The sequence below is a fragment of the Rhinichthys klamathensis genome, unplaced genomic scaffold (assembly GCF_029890125.1).
Source record: "Rhinichthys klamathensis goyatoka isolate OS25496 unplaced genomic scaffold, OSU_Roscu_1.1 h1tg000184l_1, whole genome shotgun sequence".
In the NCBI taxonomy this organism is placed as follows: Eukaryota; Metazoa; Chordata; class Actinopteri; order Cypriniformes; family Leuciscidae; genus Rhinichthys; species Rhinichthys klamathensis.
Genome location: NW_026606712.1, coordinates 1,049,528 through 1,071,314, shown reverse-complemented (window position 1 = coordinate 1,071,314; position 21,787 = coordinate 1,049,528). Strand labels below are relative to the sequence as shown.

General features: G+C 38.2%; 1 protein-coding gene across 1 annotated transcript in view; it reads right to left on the bottom strand.

Moving 5' to 3' along the window:
- Positions 1-18,680, bottom strand: part of tnrc18 (trinucleotide repeat containing 18) — a 91,326-nt gene extending 72,646 nt beyond the window's left edge. Inside the window, 2 exon segments of the mRNA XM_056261638.1 lie at positions 16,781-17,116; positions 18,495-18,680. Of these exon segments, the coding sequence (XP_056117613.1) occupies positions 16,781-16,991 (211 nt within the window). The 5' untranslated portion in view covers positions 16,992-17,116; positions 18,495-18,680.
- Between the last annotated feature and the right edge of the window lie 3,107 nt (positions 18,681-21,787).

The following is a 21,787-nucleotide window of genomic DNA, read 5'->3' as shown; positions in this document are numbered from 1 at the left end:
TAAAAAGTAACCATCATAAGACATGCATAAAAAGTAGTTTCTAAGTATATTCTCAAAATATGCATAATAAAAAGAATATAGGCATGCAAAAATGCATTGTGATTTTATTTATGGCTATTTTGCACTAGATGTTGGAATGGGATTTGGCTCCATTCAGCTCAATAACATTAATGTCAGGCATTGATATGGGGCAGTCATGGAGGCATTCAGCCTTATCCCTAAGGTGTTCAGTTCAATGCTCTGAGCAGGTAAATCAAGTTATTCAATTCCCACCTCAACAAACCAACTGCATTGGCTTTGTTTTGTAAATGTGTGTACTGACATCAAAACAGAAAACGGACTTGCCTGAACTCTTTCAAAAAGTACAAAAAGTCTAAAATATCTGGCCTGGGATTTCTAGTTCCCAGCATTCTTTGCCAAGGCACTTGCAAGGGAGAGTAAAAATGATCAAATAAAGTGTCATACGTTTTTTGTGTGCAATATTAATGTTAAGTGGGATATTTAGTATGCAATATTAATGTTAAGTGGGATATTTAGTAGTGTTTAATGTTTTGCTATGCTAATTTAGAAGAGTTTCTGTAATGTTGGGTTTTGTGTAGTAGGGGTTTTACCATCATGGTGACGAGTGGAGCATGAGCATGGTTTGAGAACAGGTATGTTAAGTGTTTTATATTGCTTTACTCATTCAGAAATTGCAATGATATGCTAATGCTAGTCAAAGCATTGTGTTGCATTAGCAAGTCAGCATTTGCTGAATTAGCTAGTTACGTTTCCTCTACTAAAAATATTTAAGTTGAGAACATGATAATTTAAAGTGAAATGCATGAGCTAGCTTACTCAAATATTTCAAGTTAAGAGCAAAATTTTTACCCCAATTTTTTTTTGAGTTTTGCTAACCTATTAGGATTTACAGTGTAGTATTTTACCATTTTTCCGAAACTAATTTTTTTCTGAAGAAAAATCAACACTTCACCTATCTAACCCTCGTATGCTGACATGACTGTCCTGTAACTATGCATGTCTGCTATCTGCTATCCCCTGTCTGTCTGTCCACCCTATCCAAGTCACATCCTAAAGCAGTTCAGTATGGTCCATTTTACTGTCAATGTTTGTCTATGGCTGTGTACTTCACTGCTGGGTGAGGCTGGATTGACTGAACCACAAGTTTGTCCAGATTTTTGATCATGGAAAGTATACATTCGTCCAAATTGAGTTTTGACTGAGTACAAGTATCCTTTAAGTTTATGTAGGGTGAAAGCTCCATTCAAAAGGAATCACAGTTATGCCTGTGCCACAGCCTGTAACATAAGCAGCAGCAGCTCCTGTCAAATAAATATAACTAAACCCTCAAAGCCAGCATCATTTCTGTGTGTAGTTTCCGGGCGCAGTGGGAAAACCACAACACAACAGCAACCATAAAACTGTTGCCCTGATCAGTGCCACAAGATCGTTTACCTAGAAGTACGTCCAAGAAGGTCTCAATGGGAATTTACAAAGTCAGTTGTTTCACATTATCTCTGAAATATTCATATCCCATCAGCAAACATTTCCCAATGCCATAAAATCCCTCTGAACCCCAGAGTTTGCAGGGCACGTTAATTGTTTCCAATCATTCAGCTTTATAGCGCTCAGTCGTCATTTAGGATGCATGAAGAAAAACACAAGGGGTTCAGTAGGTCAAAAAAAGTTCAGTTCCTTAGTTTTTTAGAAGAACTATTTTCCTCCTCCAAACGAAATGGCCACTGTCAGAAGACCAGCTGAATAGGACACAGGAATTTCCTAATTGCTCATGTTGCTCAACTTAACTGCAACCCAACAGGCCTTGCAGTGAGCTTTCGCAATTCCCCAACCAACACCCCTTATAATTAAAGCCAGACCCTTAAAAACAATTCAGAAAGAAGTGTTGTAAATTAGAGAAAAGAGAGACACTAATTAGAATAAGGCCTTAAACTGACGCAAAGAAAACGGGGCCGTTAAAATACTCAGAGCCACTCTTAACTGGTCCTTCAAAGCCCACCACCTGCTCTGAAAAACATAAAGAGCACTCCCACACGACAAAAGATGACATTATGATAGACATTGCAAGGCTGTAGACAAAGCATGCTCAGTCAACCAATTCACACATCAAGGGGAAACTGGATTTAGTGTCATTTAAAGCAAAAACCATGACGGAATTACACAAGAAGGCAAAACACATTGGGTCTCATTCATGAAACACGAGCAGAACTAATTTTTGTGTAAATCGTGTGTAAAGTTAGCCTGGTTAAAACCAGACCATTCTCAGTTGTAACTGAGTTATGGTCTGGCAAAGCGTCAGAGACAAATCATTTCCAGAGGGGCGTCACCAACGGACGTCGCGGATAGACCTAAAACCAATCAGAGCGATGGAGATGACGTATGCAGAGCGGCAGAAACATCTCCGAGTGTTGTTCTTTGCTCGGTTTTTAACAAAAAGGAAACGTTCAAATCGCTTAAAACAGACGCGATAGCTGATTCGAACGAGTGATGTTCGACGGCGGCATCCATCTTTGTAATGTAGGCTAAAATCTGCTTCAAAATCCCAGCGCTGTCGTCATCGTGTAAAGCCCGACCCACCGTTTCTGATTGGTTCCTCGATTTCGACGGATTGGAAATGGGCTTGAATGAGCTCTTTGCCAGACTAACTTTCAGAGCAAATCTAAATTTGCCGGAAGTTGTCTGGGTTTTCCCAGGCTAGTGTAAAGTGGTTCTGGCGTAAATTTTCCGATTCATTAAAATGTTCGTATTTTACAAATGTTAGTTGGTACGAAAAAAATCTACACCTGCTCCCAGCCACGCGTAAATAGTGAGTTTAACATCCGAACGTTTTGCTCATTAATAACTAAGGCTGCATTTTAATTAACCTTAATCGGGTACATATTTACACAGCATTTTGAAAAATATATAGTAATTGTGTTATATATAGTAATTACATACGGTTTTTCTTTTTACTTCTGGGACTGTTTGATTAACAGATGAAACTCCATTAACTGCATCTGTAATATGCTGCAAGCTTCCTTTTTCTAGGACCTGATACGCCACTATGTCTACGCTTGAAAATAAAATGTGGTGTTTTGAATGACCTTCTGATAATAAAACTTCGATTTCTGCATCTGAGAAATTTTTCTTTCATTCGCTTTTGAGAAGATATGTTAAAATCCTTCGTTTGGTGTCATAATATGATGCCCATATATAGTTGTCAGTCAGATTTAATGGGCGGGATTTATGGTAATTGAGAATGAGCGTGCACGCGCATCCCATTTACGACTGATTAAAATTCATTAACATATACACACATTTCACTATCACATCTGACGTTTACGAAGTATTTGTGAATCAGGAGACGAGTTTTCGGGAAGGTCTCTTTACGCGCAAATCACTCTCATATTTACTCGTATATTTACGAATGTTTCATGAATGAATATACGTTGTGAATATACACAATAAAAATGTTTTATGGTGAAGTGCATTTAAGTTAAAATAATTTCTTCCCTAAATAACTTTTTTCATAGTCATAAAATCTAAATTGAACCAACGCATTTACACGTGGATTTCTTTTGTAGTTTGATAAGCAGTTTCACTCAAATTCATTAAAATACTGAAGTTGGTCTCAATTTCCATGTCATGCCAACTTTAAATGTGCAGACACAACTTTATATATATATATATATATATATATATATATATATATATATATATATATAAAAAAATTACTTAAAGTACAATAACATGCAATGATTAGTCCAACATTGCAACAATTAGGGACTTTCGCACCGGGTAGTTATAGGAACTTAGTTATAGGAACTAGCCACCAGAGTGGTTCCCCTAGAGCCATTTTCCTGGTTGCATTCACACCAGCAGTAGGAACTCTGAAGTGACGTAAACTGTGTTCGTTGTTGTGACTTATTTTGACGGCGCGGCTGACATGTATTTTTAACGGCACCGAGAATGCCAGAGCCTGAGCACATAGCGCTCCCATTCTCCGTCTTCATTAGTTTACGATCTGTTTACCAGTCCTGTCTAATACGTTATTAGACAGAACTGTTATACAAAGAAAGTAAACCGTATTTGAAAAAGTATTAGCGTTTGCCATGTGTTTGATGCCCAATGTTGCTAGCTGAGCAGAAATAATCATGGTCACCTTGGAAGTCACGTTGGATTTTCTCCTTAGTGTAAAGGTTGAGAGGTCCATCAAACACAGTTTTCCATGTTCGTAGAGTAAATATATAGGCTATAAACTGTGTGTACATGCTTCTTTTTTTAAATGGCAGGTGGTGGTGTTTCACGTGCATTCGGCCAATCAGCTTACACTTACAAGTCACTGGTAGCTCCTATTGCCGAGTTAGACACTACTCTGAAGTTGGAGCTAATTTAGTTCCCGGTTCCTGCACTGCGGACACGGCAAAAAGCGGGTACTTCCACCATTAGTTTTAGGAACTATGAAGACGTTTCCTCAGGTGCAAAAAAAATGTAAACATCTTTTTGTTGACCAAGAGCAGACACTAGTGGGACCTGAAATTACTTTTTTTTTATACACACTACACCCTAATGTCTTATATCATCTTCCATGTGGCTTTTTAAAACATGGTCAGGGAATTATTTATTTGATACCCAAATATATAACAGAAATCAAAAAAAGTTCCCTATTAGTTTTGTTGTTATATATATATAAAAAAAAAAAGTTTACATGCCTGTTCCTTTTAACTAACCCTACTGGTAGCCAATAATTATGGTGGAAAACAGCTGTTCAACTTTTACAACTAGCCTACTATTAAGAATTAAACACCATCCTTGTTGAGCAATGCAACATTCACTTGGGAAAAGTATACATTTAAGATGTTTTGAAGAGTTATATTTGGAAGCATTCCTATCCACTAAGTTTGGTGTATTTTTATGGCCCAATGGAAAACGAGTAATTTGGGATTCTATCTCAGCTCAATGCATCACCTGCAAAAAAACAAAAACATGTCAAACTGTACCAGTTCTAACAAGTCAACCTGCATCTTATATAATACACTGAATTCCCGCATCTCACTTGCACTGCAGGGCTCAAACTGAAATTTTTGTTCAGATGTTTTGACAAGATAAGAGTGACAATATAATTGCTGCCTATAGTGGTAAATCCAACATACTGAGGTAATCTTTGTCTAATAAACTAGCTTCGAAGCGTCAAGTTTAGGCGTCACTGCCTATTCAACAACCGAGCCTACAACGGTGTTAAACAATGTGTCTGGGCAGCAATTCATCCTAGAAAATGGCAAGGATTATACATGGCCCTTTGTTGTATACAATAGTGAATGTTTAGTTTTGCATGCAGAGTTTGACCTTTAGTTTGAGCAGAAAAATATGTACTGTAGTCAAAGCTTGGCCTGTCGCGATAATTAAATAACCGTCTGATCGCGATTATTTGATGTAAACGCGATTGTTTCAGACAACCACGATTATTGCGCCATGGACCAAAAGAAATAGACAAGCACTAATTAAGTTTTCCAGCAATATATTCAAAGTAATCTGAAGCCATTCCATTGCTTAATGTGAGCGACAGAAGTATATTATATTTACATCCTCTGCGGTTGTCAATCATTCTCTGTTCAGCATTTAGCACGCGACTCGTCCGGTTACGACAGGATGCACGGTAAAACTCTCTCCAATATGATACATTCACGTTATAATGCTTGTTCTGTAGATAAAGATCTGTGGTTTGCATAAAATTACTTTAGTTGGAGTTTATTGCCGTTTCTTAACGACTCACACAGCACAAGGACTATGAATTGGCATCAAACGCACAATAACTGGAATTTAAAACTGTGAAGAAACAAATGAACAATAAACTGTTGGACATCTGTTGGATTTATGCGCTCGACATTTCTTCACTTTGTATCGTGAACTTTTAAATGTGCACTTGTGCAGCTCTGCGCACTATCAGTGTATATAGTAGTATTATAAGTATAGAGGGTATGCATTGACGTCACTTTCCCGCGGGAACACGACCCCTCAGCCGGACTGAGTGGCAGAAGAGCTGCTGCGTGACTGGATTTAATAGGGGAAACTGCGGAAACGAGAGTAAAACAAACAATAGTTGGACTCAATATAAGTGTTCCTTTCAACTTACCAAAGATCCAGTGATCCATGGATATTGACATGCAGCCATCGTGTTTCCTGAAATTTATATGATTTTGACGCCGGGGAAATATGTGAAGCAAATTTGCCTGTGAACGCTTTATATAAATACAATATAGTTAGGTCTAAATCCGGGTGATCACTCATATCAATATTATATATAGGCTATCATCATATCATCCAGCCCTAAAACTTGTAGCCGATAGTTTTTTGTCAGTTCATTTAAAAAGATATGATTATGCGTAATAAGCCAATGTGGTCATGTAAACGCAGAAACCCGTTTTCTTTTATCGGAGTAGGGTCATAAACGGGTTAAGCATAAACTGGTCGACACAGGTAGTTTTTTTGCCTCTTACTCCGATTTCGCGTGGAATGTAAACGCATTAACCTGCTTTCTGTCGGCTTATTGAAGTGCGCATGTGTGTGAAATGTGACAGGAACGCATCCTTAGTGCAGATTTAAACACATCCACACAGAGCAAGCGTTTTGCAGGAAAGGAAGAAGGAAATATATCACAAACGCAGACTCTTTCATGACCCAGAAAATTATAAAAATGTCCTGTCATCTCGTGCAGCAAAAGTAGAAGTGGTTCACAACACTGCATCTGTAACTGCATGAGAGGATAATATATGAGCTGTAAGTTTCCTGCTGACATCTTGCAAGCTTTATTTAACATCACAACCAACATAACAAATGAAATACTCAAGATACGCAAATAATTGTTTTGTCGTCACACCGGGTCATGGCCTGATTTATTAATAAAGTTATGTAAACACGGTTTACTGGCGTTGTCATGGTTACTGGTTTAAATGTAAATGAGGGAAACTGGTTATTTCAATAAGCTAATATTTGTGAGTTATCAGTGCTCAAGGTCAACAACAAATTTTCGGCAGAAAGACTTACCTAAACAATACGGCCAAAATGTTGTGATGACGCAAACAGACACCGTGACCTGTACATGCTTGTCTGAAGCAACATGTCTGCGGTGTGGACATATTTCAGTATATCTGATGGTGCGTTCACACCAAACGTGAATAGAGCGTCTGGCGCGAATGATGTCAGCGTAAAGACGCGTTTACGTGCGTCTACCGGTTCTGCGGCACAAATGAGGCGTTTTCACCTCACGCGAATTAAAGGGATAGTTCACTTTGAAATTAATTTTTGATACCGTTCTTGTCTGTCAGTCATATAATGCAGGTCTATGGTCACCACCTCAAAGAGCATGCACAGAGAAGTCCAAATTAAACATGATGTAATGACTCGTAAATGTAAGTACACATTGATGGCCTAAGACACGAAACGAGCAGTTTGTGTGAGAAAACGAACAGTATTTATATCGTTTTTACCTCTTGTAACGCACAGACCTAAGCGCCCGCGCCCTCAGATCAGTTGGACGTGCCTGTGGTTACAAGAGGTACAAACAATATAAATACTGTTCGTTTTCTCACACAAACCGCTCGTTTCGTGTCTTAGGCCATCAATGTGTACTTACATTTACGAGTCATTAAATCAAGTTTAATTTGGACTTCTCTGTGCATGCTCTTTGAGGTGGTGACCATAGGCCTGCATTATATGACTGACAGACAAGAAAGGTTTGACCTAAAAATATCAAAATTGAAACTACTGCGGAAACAAAGACACCTACATCTTGGATGCCCTTGAGGTAAGCTAAAACATTCCAAAAATTTATTTCAAAGTGAACTATCCCTTTAAGCGTCTGGCGCGTTATGCGCAAATATTTGTATTTGGTGCATTCACGCGTTTGACACAAATTCACGTCTGACGCCAAAGTTGAACATTTTTATTTAATTAAATAAAGCAGAGAAGCTTTAAAACCTTCCGTCAGGCCAGTAGGCCTGTACATCATTATTTAATGTACACATGAGTGGGGTGAAGTTAAAACATTTTAGTTTGAATTTTATAACCATTTATGGCTTCTGATTTATACACTCAAGTTTAATAAAAAAAAATTGGTCATAGCTATTTAATACATTTAATATTTAAAGGTGTTAACTAATCTTACACAGAAAAATTATAACTTACAAAGCATTAAATTCATCACAATTATTTAATGAATGAAGCACACAAAAAAATGTATGACAAAGCCCTAAAACAGACAATTAATCGGCATTTATTTTTTAGACAATTAATCATCAGCCAAATTTCATAATCGTGACAGGCCTAGTCAAAGCACATGGGAAGTAAATATGATTCAGGGCAAAAGGTACTTTTCTTTACTACATTTAAGCTGACTTGAAATACAAAGACTCCAAGTAAATAATCTAAAAAAATAAATTTAAAAGAAGTGTTCTATTGCTGTCAGAGGATTTGCCTTTGAGCTCCACCCAACGCCTGATTGGTTACCAGGAGAGGAAGAAACATGAGCCAGCAATAGAAAGGTCAAGCACATTTATGACCACCAGCATTCAATCCTTCCTTTCAAGACAGAATGCTGTTAAAGTTACAAAAGTAGCATTTGTTCACAGCGTGTCTTTTTAAGGTACTGTCAGCGAACAGAGCCGTGACCTTGTGGCCAATGAACGATGTGCGCATGCGATGAAATTCTTTGCAATTACTTGCCCACAATGAAACATGAAAAAAAAAACGCAGCATGAAACAAACACAGAGGGAGCTCTGTAGTCGGCCTATATGCGACAGCTTTCTCATCATATCTACTTCAAACAGCTGTGCGATGTGACGCACTGCCCTTCTAACATTAATATCTGCACTGAAGAAAAGCTGCTCATCACCTTTTCATTACACAAGAACAACATGGTACATCTTCAATGACATGGAAATTAAGGCTTTGTATCCAATCCAAGATCCCACCATTCCAGATATTACACAGGGAGCTGTGATTTCACCTGACCCTTTCATCTTTCCTCAGACAAATTAGCACATGATGGCACATGCCTGAGGAGAAAAAACCCCAAGTAAACAAAGGGTACTGTGAAGAATTATTTTTATTCACCATTATTATTAATCATAGTTAATAAAAATAAATAGAAAAGGCAAAATAGCAAGTTTCTTCATGAGATGATCACATTTAAAATTTAAACCATTTAAAAAACAAATAAACGAATTAAAAAAAAAAAAATTTATTTGAACAAACAAAAATGACCATTTACAGTAAGTAACAGGAAAACATTCAAGAAGTTCTAATCCAATTTAGATGTAATTTTCTTTTTTCCTTCTTAAACTTCACAGCTGATCAGAAGCCTAGTAACTAATAAATAACACTAATAAATGGATTGCTTTATCAAGATTACTCAATGTAAAAGTAGTTACATAACCCGAAACTGCACATTTAAAGAACAAAGTACCAAATAATGAATGTAAATTAAACTAAAATGAATACAACAGTATGCATTTGGTAAATTTTTGCCATAGCTGCAGGGCAAGCTAAAATAGTACAAGCGTCTTCAGCACTTATTTCCAGGCACTGTAACTGGAGTCAGTGATATGAGAGCAGGGCTGTAGTGCTGGCTTTCATTTCACATCCTTTGTTAGCTTTTCAGAGGCACGGCCTAATCCCAGGTCAGGTCACTGCTACCCCTGTATGGCCCTTCCCCCGACACACACTGCCCAAATCCTCATGCAGACCGGTCTCGACACCACCCTCACTGCCCTTTGGCCCATCCTTCAGACATGTGTGCACATGCAGCCTCAGCAACTTCAAATGAGAACACTAATTATTACTGCTAGTGACTCAATGTACTGTAAAATGTCATTATCAGCCTATAAAATCATTTTTAGATACCAATTTACAAAAGAACTTCCAGCAAAGCATTCATTGGGGCAAAGGTTTGAAAATCAAACCTGCGCAAAAAATTAAGAAATAAAAAACTATAAATATAATATAACCCTAACAATAATAATAAATGTGAAATATTATATTATAATATAAAATCCCAATTATTAATGTGAGTGAGAAAACATAAATATGGAATAAATCCGCAAGCTATTTCTGCTTTGTCCTTTAGCAAAGAAATCCAAACTAAACAGACATGGTACGTGCTTTTTCTAGGCCATGAGGTTCTGCAACATACTTGATTTAGGGAACAATTTGGTAATGCGAAAGCTGTCATACGGACCCGGGAGCGCATCGGGGTACTGAACCCGAGACTACCTCTAGGATTTCGGATACACCGGAACTGTGGTGCGATTCGCGTGAATGTGAAAGCAACTCGGACATGGGTGCGCACTTGTTCAGGAAGTAAAATAACATGCACATGCGATTTAGACGATGACAACTTCATTAGTTCAACAAAACACATGTAGGGAATGACAATGGCTGATGATTTACCTGGGATACGAGCGAGAATGAGTGTGCAGTGTTATCGCATGAATGCAATCCGAGAGGCAAATGAAAGGCTCGCAATCTGCCGTCTCCTCAAAAGAGTCCGTTTGCAAGCAGCAGAAAGCCTCCTTCTTGCAACACACATACACTAGATGCAAGTGTCATTCCCTCTGCTGCGCATAACAGCACCAAATTAATAAATAAAAAATATATATATATATATATTAACCCGCGTCCTATAATCATGTTTGTGATGACGTAAGATGAATGCAAATGCTCCGGGGTTCGATAGAATCGAGTGAGTGTGAAACCAGCCCAACGCTGCGGGGTGAGCCTGGAACAAACACACTCAGATTCGGACCCTGCAAACGTGCCCCCAAGTATGAAATCCCCCTAAATCACCCTTCCAATCACACAGTCAAATCACATTTTAATAACATGTTTTCCACTGCCACTTCTGGCAAGGATGTTCCATTTCCCACTAAAGGAAATTCTGCATTAGTTCCTGCCACTTCCCGGGGGTTTTTCGGGCAGCATTATGAAGAAAGACTAAAGATCAAACACTCAGGGAGAAGAGTTCAAATAATGAGAAAGAAAGAAAGAAAATTCAGAATCATCCAGACACTTAAAACAGAAAAATAAAGCGGCAAACACCCTCCAGTGAGACCCTCAGCACTCCTCATAAAACACGTTCATGTGAGCATGTCTAACAGCCGGGGCATTTTAAATGTGCGCAGCGCATAACCCATGTAGGATGAGCAAATGGGGTCTACGCAGCAGGACACTAAACACTTTATGTTTAATTCAGAGGAAAGTCAAGGCTGCAGGACGTTTACACGCATCCTTCCCCCTTGCTCTCTTTCCATCAGTCCCTTCTCTCCTTCCACACCACTCAGGACAAGAGGGGGTTGGACTCCTGCATTTTACCATTCAGTCTTTCAGCCGAGCTCCTCGCCTGTCACAGCAGATCACAATGAAGGACAGGTCTCATACGGCCCGCTCCCGGCCCACGCTGCAGGCAAACCACAGAGTAAGTTCCACTGCAGTGATAGAACCAGACAGCACCGAGGACGGTCACACATTAATTCGGCTCTCGCCGCATCCTATTGCTAAATAAACAGCAACAAATCACTGGTTCAGCTCCTTCCCCCTCTCAGCACTTCATAGGAAGGTTCCTGTAACCTTGAAACCTCGGCATACAGAGCAGGAAAGGATAACACCTGGATGGCAAAGGCCATTTTTACAAGTGGTTTTCCCCCCTAAAAGCACCCTCAGAGTATAAATAAGGGTTTGTTCCCTTCCTGATTAAGGCAGCGCAGCCATTTCTGGTGAAGTCATCAAAACGACGGTATAATGTATAGCTTATTAAACAGAAAAGGCTGAAATAATAAAAGTAACACAACAGGAACATTCATTCTCAGCTCTGGATACCCGCAAGCAAGTGTAACGACAGGAAAGTGCCAAGATAGCTCTTCAAAAATAGAACATTTCACAGAAAACCGAGTTGCCATTTGGGGTTTTTGCAAAAAGAGGGTGCTCAAATGGAATCAATAAAACCAACCCCAAAATCTAGAGGGGAGTGAACCATGTGGAGGCAGTCATTCCTATCTTGAGGCCAAACACCAGGGTCCTCTATTAAAAACAGCCCATAAACCACCAGTAGGGCTGCAACTCCGGGATCCTCTGATGCGGCATTAGAAAATCGATCAATCGTACATTCCAAAAGGCAGCGCACTTCAAAGGCATATCAAGCAAAGATTTGCATTTTCCCATGATGCTTTAGTAATTCAAAGTTTCATGGGAATCCTGTTAAACGAGTGCTTTGTGGATTAGAAAGGCAAGTTTCAAGCAATACATTTCATGTTCAGCACGTCGAACAAACATTAACATCCCCCTATTAGCAAGACTATTACAATTGCTAAAGCTAGCATTACTAATATAAGACAAGGAAAATTAATGGATGATCGTTTAATCTGAATAATAGACGACTACTGACTCCCAAGACAATGAGAAAGGAAAAAAACCATCAACCAGAAAATGCAAGTCAAAACGAACTTAGTGAATCATTCTCTGAAGTTTAGAAACCCAGAAAATCTTCAGGTAGAATAACATACTTTAACAATCTCTGAACATGTCAGTCATTGCCCAGAAATTGACTATTACACAATTTAAGCTTGCTCTCCTTCCAGAAAAACCATGTTAATGGTAAATCGAATCCTAAACTACTGTTATCATGAAGGTGAGTAAATCCACCTAGTTCCAACGTGCCCATGCAAATGACCTTCAATTGCATTAATTACACTGTCATATAAATTGTATCATATATAAAATAAAGGGGACTCATATAGTGCTATGCATAATGCTTTGCTACATTCCTCTTTCAGTGTGATGTTCCTTGTTAAATGTGAAGACCAGCAGATGGCCAGGTTACATACCTATAAAATGCTCCAGGATTCATGTTTCTCAAACCATCACTTTAAGCTCTCAACATCTGCTGGCATTCCTACTAGACGACCAAAAACACGGCCCTTTGGGTGATGATTCATATCATTTCTGCAGTGTTTATGGATTGCTTTTAAATTGCAGCACTGTAAATATCAAGAGGTGTTCAAAACATATTTGAATCAATTGATCTTTAGAAGCAAATCAAACGAGTAGATAAATGTGCAACGTTCTTAGAATCTAAAGTGTACATTACCGGTACTCAAAAAGGAAAACATGCTTCTGCTCAGGAAAATAAATGTCCATTAAATAACATTTTCCCATTTTAATACATCTAAAAAAGGGAAAGAAAATAACTAGTTCTATTAACATTATGATGATTTACATTTCATAATGCATAAGGCCTCTTCAGATTGGGACAAAGAATTGGTTGCTATTAGGACATATTACAGATAAAATCTGTGGAGGGAAAAAAAGCATTTCCAATAGAAATGCTCTGCAACTACATTTCAGTAAAAAGCTTTCCATCACAGCAATGTAAAGCATTAAAGTTAAGGGACAGAATGTTGTCACTTTGAAATCCAAGAATAACAGCCATCTGGTGACTTGGATTCATGCGTGAAATTTTTGGAACGAGTGTTCAATGTTGTACATGTTTGCTTCACAAGCTGGTGCAAAAACTCCAAAAGGTTCAACCACCCCTTTCTAAAAACAGAGCGACACTTACATTTAATTTAGCTTTAGCTACTTTCCTCGTGTAAGAGACAAACAATATAACAAACTAAATTACCAATTTACACGGTTCTATCCTCTCCAGAACTACTGCATTATTCTTTCTTCTGAACAGTGGGCAATTCTAGTTTTACAGAATCAAACAGCAGAGCAGTTGTAAGTAATGCAGCATTACAAACGGCTGGGTTAAAACCCGTATACTTCTGAATCTGTTGGGAAGCACACATATGGCACAAAAAGAGATTGCTTTCTTTCCACCTCACATGTACATTCAAAACTCAAATTACATATTTTCATATATTCCACATGAATTTTCAGGCATGAAGTTTTGCTCACATGCCGCCTCAAGTCCCACTATGCGACTTGGTTTAAATCCAACAAACCAGAAGCCACCCTCTCCTCGTAACCTGGCACTGAGACTGGGGTTCAAAAGCAGCCTTCCTTTACAACTTCACAACATGTCCGTGTATAAAGTGCTTGAAAATATAATTTAAAAACCTCACTTCCCAACGCTGCGCACTATACTGAACATTGAACAAATTTGAGTTATAGCATGCTTACATACTGCTCTTAACTCTTCCATCTATCCTGTTCAGTAACTAATGCATCTAGTCACGTAAACAACATATTCCATAGAATCTGGTGAACGGCAGAACAAGAGACTGAAATCTGTTTTCTCTTTCAAACAGAGGAAATTTGGCTATTGAACAGTTATTATTGGAAAGAATGGAATGTTCAGACAGTTCCCAGGAAACTGAGTCATTCTATAAACACATGATGTATCCGACACTTATTACAACTACGCAAGACGACTATTTATGGGGGGGGGGGGGGGGGGGGGGGGGGGGTCGAGCGGGCGGGTCATTAAATACAAACAAACATCTCAATGAGTAAGAAGTCAGTGTAATGTCCACTTGGAAGAGGTACGTTTTAAAATAAATGCTCTTATATAATGATGTTGTCAGAATTATGCTTTTTTTTATACAGAAGAATTACTTCAGACATTGTGTGGTAGATTAGTGCCACAAACAGTTTTATTTTTATTTTTTATTACAACTTAATTGGCAAGATCAAAAAAATAAACATGCGCATATAGTGAGCAAAGAGCTCCACATGCGCTTTAAAGGTCTTGTTTCTAATGATTACTGTAAGAGATTGCGGGATAAAGTTAGATACGGATTTGTACAATGCAACAAAATTGTTGTTTTTTTATTCTTTTTAAAAAAAAAATAGATGATTCAAAGCTCAAGGCAATAATAATAAAAACCATCATCTCTGAAAGTTAATCATCCAATGGTAAGGTGCTGTCAGATGCAGTGATATAATTTATTACACTCACTACCTAAATCTTATCAGTATAATGCATCCAATAACATGCAAAAATGTCATGATAGTCGAAGGTTAAGGTGAGGGTGACTAAAACTAATACAAAGCTCTCTCAGGTAGATGGGAAATATGGATGGGTAAACTGTCGACATCTACTACACAATCCTAAACAAAATGAAATCTCCTTTCTTAAGAGATCTAAAGGTTCTTTGACATCTGCAGAGTGTAACATCTTCTAGTGGAAGGGGTAAAAGGAAAAGAAAGTCTGAAACAGTGATACAACACAGAACACCTTTTTTAATTTTAAAACTGAAACATCACTGATTTTTTTTTCTTCTTCACCAAACAATCCCAGCATTGTCGTCATTTGTGACAGCCTTTGATGTAGATTGAGGTTTCTTCTATATTTGTTACAAGTAATTTGCATTGGGTCCAGCTCCAGGGCACAAGGCAGCTATTCTATGTAGCATCATTAACGCTGTTCTTTGTTTAATGAAGACCTACAAATAATTTAGAATTTAACAACTATAACAATAAACAACAATAGCTACTGAATTATTTTGGCAATAAGCTGTAACATTCATTTCAATTAGTGCACATGACAGAAGCCACCATTTCACAACAACTCAGAGACAATAACAGAAACACAAATCTATGCAGAAATACATAGTATGAGTTCTTTCTCTGAACTCAAAATCCTCACAATAAAGCTTTTTTTCATCCTTGAAGGGACATTACAACACACTGTTCTCCTCACCATCCAATTAAACTCAGTAAATTATGTCTATATGCACTACAAATTAGTGCATTTTGCCTGAAAAGGGTCATTAGGTATGACATTTTTAACTTAAAAAATAATGTGTTACTCTTTAGGCATCTTATAATGTCTATTGTCCACAACATAAAGATCTCTGTTTCCCCTAATAAAAAACTACAACAAATATCATGACTAAATCCCATATGACTATACAACATTATCAACATGTTACAACAGTAAATCCAGCTTTATGCATTCTTTCAATTCTGCGTAAGATCTTTATATAACTTGCAGTACAAAATCCATCTCAGCAAACATAATTTTCTTTTAATATGCAGGGTGGACTTCAAAGAGCATTTTTAAACACAATGGTCAGACACTGCGCCTTAAATGAGTGACAGGGAAGGCAATAGTTCACTCGAGAAGAGCAATAATTGTAGTGTTTGCCCCAACCAGTGGAGGGGGAGTGATGGAAAACAAATGGGGCAATTTCAGTCATAAATCTATACTGTCGATTTTCAATAGATGCTAGTTAAAACGTTAGGTCTTTTGCCCAAAACACACCTCGGCTCGTGCTTTACTCAAACAGCTGAATTTGAAGTTATGACCAAATGCATTACTCTCCGTGGTTTTAGCATTTTTTTATGTTGTTTGCGAGCGAACAGAGAAGAATTATTACACGGGTGATTCAAACGCTGCTAGTCTACTGTTTTTAAAAACAACTGTTCGCATAAATGTTTATAACGACAGCTGAACGCTAATGAGAGTGCTTATCTGTAGCCGAACGCGAGTATTGCTTTGTGAATATATTCATTATTGTACGTATATTACACAAGTGTTAGCGCACATACACTACCCTCCGCATAAACGTAAAAGGATGCATTACATAATTAACACTATTAAACAGTATTTATTCATTCCCATATTTCCGTAAAGTCTTATCAAGCGATATAAAAATGCGAAGATATAAACAGCACAGCAAATTGTAAGACGCTAGAAAAGTTAGAAAGCGACGTTATAGTTTTCACTTTAAAAACAAATAGAATGTTGTTTACTGACAGGAGGAAAATTAAAACTGAACTTACTGTGGTGAGAATGTAGGTTCATGGCCGATGAGAGATATTTCCCAGTGTGTAGAGCCGCCGGGTGGCCCGCGCCCAGATGACCGGGAGACGGTGGTATTCTGCCGGCCGCAGCGGCCGCGCCGAGTCGGTGTGACTCCATGGGCAGCCCCGAGATGTGGGGCGGCGGTACGTGAACAGATCTGGGGGGTCCGAAGTCTCGGCCATCCATCATCCACAATGACCCAACTTGATCAAAGAAACAGTCCGATCGGGGTAATCCGAATGAGCCAGTCTTAATGGCTATAATGTCCCTAGATTCCCAGGGAAATCAGTGTCCTTATCCGGCATTCTGCCGACCTACAAAAACAAAACAGAAGAAAATAGTCTTGATAGCTGCGGATCACGACCGAACTGAATCCAAAATTACATGGAGATGAACACAAGCAGTGCTGTCATAATGACGCAGTTTTAATCTCAACTAGATCATTGGAAAAAGAGAGTAATCTTCTCGAGTGCGAGTGGTGAGGCTGCAAACAGACATCAAAAAACGTTCAAAATCACTCTCGAAAAGTCTGTTTTAGGATCAACAGACGGCAATGCCTCGCGTAATTTGCATGCAGGCAGTATGTTGGGCGAAAATCCAGCCTTTTGGTGGGGACTTGACCGGTTATACGCGCAATAAGTGACCTATAGAGGCTCATTCAAACGCATTACAAACATAGTCTTCGTTGGCTATTAACGGTCAAAAACAGTCCGTGTATGCGCTTCAACGCGCGACGTTCACGAAATAGCAAAAACAAAATATTTCGAGAAAAGGGACGTATGTTACAACCACCATTTACGAATGTCTAGTTGGTGTCCATTTAGGTAAACTAAACATGTTAATGATTATAAAACACTTATTTTCTTGTTTGCTTGTTGTAGGCTACCTTTTTACGGACTGTTTTCTTTTTACCTCTGCGAAAGGTTTGTATGAAAACAAACTAGGTTCGTCCACTGCAAATGGGCTGCTACGGCATAATGCACATAAGTCTGTTATATATATAAATTATGACGGTAACAAGTATCCCAGAAAACTAATAGCTAGATTTAAATGCAGATACAAACAGTTTGAATCATGTAATACCCTGCAGAACATTGTCACTGCAGCTTCATCGTAATTTTAGGCGTTATTAACTTCAAACAGATGGTAACGTTAGCTACTAAAATATAATTTGAGCGGTTCCACTTCCTTTCCTAATATGATTTAACGCATTACGTTATGAAGTTGTAGTGTTTATTATTTCAGGAATTGTAATAACGCCGTATTCGACTGACCTTTTCACGCGGCAACTTTTAGTAGCTAGAACGTTGCTGCAAATGCCAAGGTTAAGTAATCGGTACGAAAACAAACACGAATGAAAATCACGACGAATCAAAGTTAAAATACGCGTATGTTATAACGTTACAGCCATGCTTCGTGATGGCAACACCAAGCCGATCGACAGCCACGTTTCAAACTTTCCCGTTTTCATTTCCAGCAACGAAACTTTTACGCCCAAACGTTAATCACTCGAACACACACACGGTTTAATGCGTTGCAGATAAAGCACTACTAAAGCGTGTTAGTCAAACTCCCCGCCTTTTCATGGCGAAAGCAGCTCATTCTTTTTAAAAGTGTCTCCGATTTTGCTTCATAAACATCATGTTACTGTGTGACGGATCATGTGCGGAGATAAGGCTGGCGACATCTTACTTGAAATGGCGACTCAGTTTATAAAATCCAGTTTCTTCGCAAAATCCGTGAGACGTGTGTTGGAAAATTTCTTTGACTCCATTTACAAACCATCCGTATATACGCAGAGCGAAAGCACATACGGGGGGGAAGGCCCTGCGTTCAAACCACTGTAGCTCTCGGTAAACTCTTCTGCAATGAAACAAGCATTGTTTAACAAGCTCCGCCTCCGCGAATCTCACCCGACACGTTCTACGGCGAAGCATATGATTGGTCTACAGATGTGTCAATCAACTCCATGTAAACACGTTGGCTCCTCGCCAGCTCTATAAAACCAATTATGGAACAAGGAGGTTGAACTGTTTCAAGCTCCCCTTCCTTCAAGACTTCGATGATCAAAAACAAGCGAAGAATTTTTGGAGGGCAGTTTCAAGGCCGCTCAAATTCGAGTCATTAAAAAAGAAGGATGCGGACTTGGGTGTTATAGTTATCTAACTCAATGAACACACACTATACAGGAGTCCAATCTCTAAAGCATTCATGTGGTGAGTTGTAGTAGTAAGCCCACTTAGTAGCTCAGACCAGGGATTTTCGAAGTTGGGTCCGGGTATCGGGGTCTTGGGGTTCCGCGAAAAAAGATGTTTTGTTTTGGGGTGCAGCCAAAGTTACACGTTAACCTAATATATTTATTATGTTCAACACTTTATCTTTTATTATCTGATCTTATTACCGTTCCATTCTGGTATCGGATATCCCGAGAACGCAAAAATAATTGATTAAACTGACAGCCTTAATTTTTAACTGAATAAAATGAAGTTATAGCCTATTTAGTTTAGCGACACATACATTCAAGAATACCGGTAGTTTGTAATAGGTCTATCTTTCTATCGAGTTTCTAAGCTGTCGTCTTCACATTAAGGACCTAAGACTATCGGAAAAATAACCTGTCAAACCATATATCCAGATAATGTTATTAGTTTTAGATTTTGTTAAAAGCTTTGGCTTTTGTAAAATGCCCATACAATTTTTATTATTTAATTTATCACTAGCTTAATATATTTTTCACAAAGCATACATGGGTTTTTATACATGGAAATATAAGCTTATTTGAATAATGTAAACACATGAGATTCTCTAAACCACATTACCGAAGGCGTGTTATTTATTTAATTTTAATTAAATTAATTAACCGGGTGTGACGGTTTGCATATACGACAAATCACCGCCTGTGAAACAAGCTCAAGAAATAAATATCAAAGATTATTTTTCCAGTTTTCTGAATCACCCATTCACTTCCAAAGTCAGTCATTGAAGCATGGCATCACGATTTCATCTGAACTTGAACCGGTGATCAATCGATCAGTTCACGAGACCTTTCCACACTGGGGGAAAAAAAGAATATTAGGATAAAAAAACGGGTGCGGTTTCTAACCACCCCTTGGTGCGCCTCGGTTCGGTTTCAAGGCGTCCTTGAGAAGGCAGTGGAAACGGGTCACACAGGAGGAAAAGACCTACGTGAATTGTCAGATTTTAAAAGACCATGCCTCCTTTGCAACTCCTACCAAAATGACAACACTTTCGGGAAAAGCTGAGCTTCAGGACTGGTGGTTTTCTCCAAGGACCCGCGGGAACAATAGCGCTGATTTGCTGTGGAAACCGTTGGTCTCGAGACGCTGCATGGTCATCACAGCTTCATGGCGGCTCTCTGAACGCGTATATGTTCATGAGCAGCGGAGCGACAGTAAATGGCAGACGGCGCAGTCGGGTTTGTTCGTGTTGGCAATTTTAACTGAACTGATAATATATCTGTTTTCCTTTGGATGTTGGTTGCATACGTGCGCCTTTCCCAATGCCTAAAATCAGCCTGGATTGTTGATTTAGGATCCTTTCTTTCGTCCATTGTTCTCGAAGACCCATCATCTCTATTGTTAAGGTGGGTGTTGAATGCGTGTCGTGGAAATAAACATTTTACACATACCAGGCCTATGCTTTAATGGTTCTGCCTTTCATGGTTATTGTTTAAATTTATAAACCATAACCATGCTTGTTAAATATAATTGTTAAATATTTTGAAGCCTAAGCGTCATGTATCCAAGAAAAATATGTTGAGGAACTTAGCACATTAAACTCTCGCATGAGCCTATTATTGTATTTTACCCATTATTTTATTACACAAATATTTATATTTGATCAGAATCTTTTATATGCCTCAAAGCAATGTGCAATGTATCCAAACAAAAAGTTATTAAATGCATTTAAAAAGATAAATGTCTGGTGTATTTAATTTACTGCAAACACACTTTGCTTCAACTTGCAGTCAGTTTACAACATGTTAGAGTCTCTGAATGCTTCAGATGAGGGCAAAAATAAAATGAAAAATTGAATCAAAATAATGTGAAAAAATATATGAGAATTGTGCCAGTTTCATTGTCCATCCTTTCCTCATACGTCAAGTTAGTGTATTAAAATAAGTAAATGGTTAAGTCTATACAATTCTCAGATCAAATGAGAATTGTAATGCAGGGCTTGACATGACGACTTTTGAGCTATATGCAAATCTTTGTTTATTCAGACCAGAAGGGAACTAAATAATTTAATAATAAGCAAAGTACAGATGTAAACAAACACTCATTTTGCATGATGTGCATAACAGGCCTTATTCCTGAAATGTGCAAATATAAGCAACTAATGCCGTGAATTTGCAAGTCAGACTGGTCTGTACTTCCTTTGTACAATGAAATGGAATTATAATGCAAATTCCCAGAAAATTCATGACAGGATTAAAGCATTGAAAAACACAATCACCATCGACAAGCCATACCGTTATATAAGCCTATATAAATATATACATACACATTTGTGAATAAGCAAACATTATTAGTATTGGACACTACATTATTGACACCTGACTTGAGGCATCATGTACAGTAGTCAACATTTGAAGTGGATCAAAACCTTTCTTCAAAGTTATACATGAATTTTGAACAATACCCGTTCTTGTTTTATGACAACTTTGATTAACTTTTTCGATCCACTTCAAATGTTGACTACTGTAGTTCATTTGAAATATGGTATGTGTTCACAATTCCACGAAAATAAATGTTATGAATAATACAATTTCTGGGAAACATGGAAACCGTTACTGCGCAGAAAGTATAAATAACTTGTGATTTGATGTTTATTAAAAATGCCTGACGGGTGTTTTCAATTTACTCCCTTTGGCAGGAATTTATGAGGAATATGGGATATTATCTATGGCCGAAAAGTATGCATGTTAGGTAAACAAACATTGAATCTTGCCTAGGTGAATTATT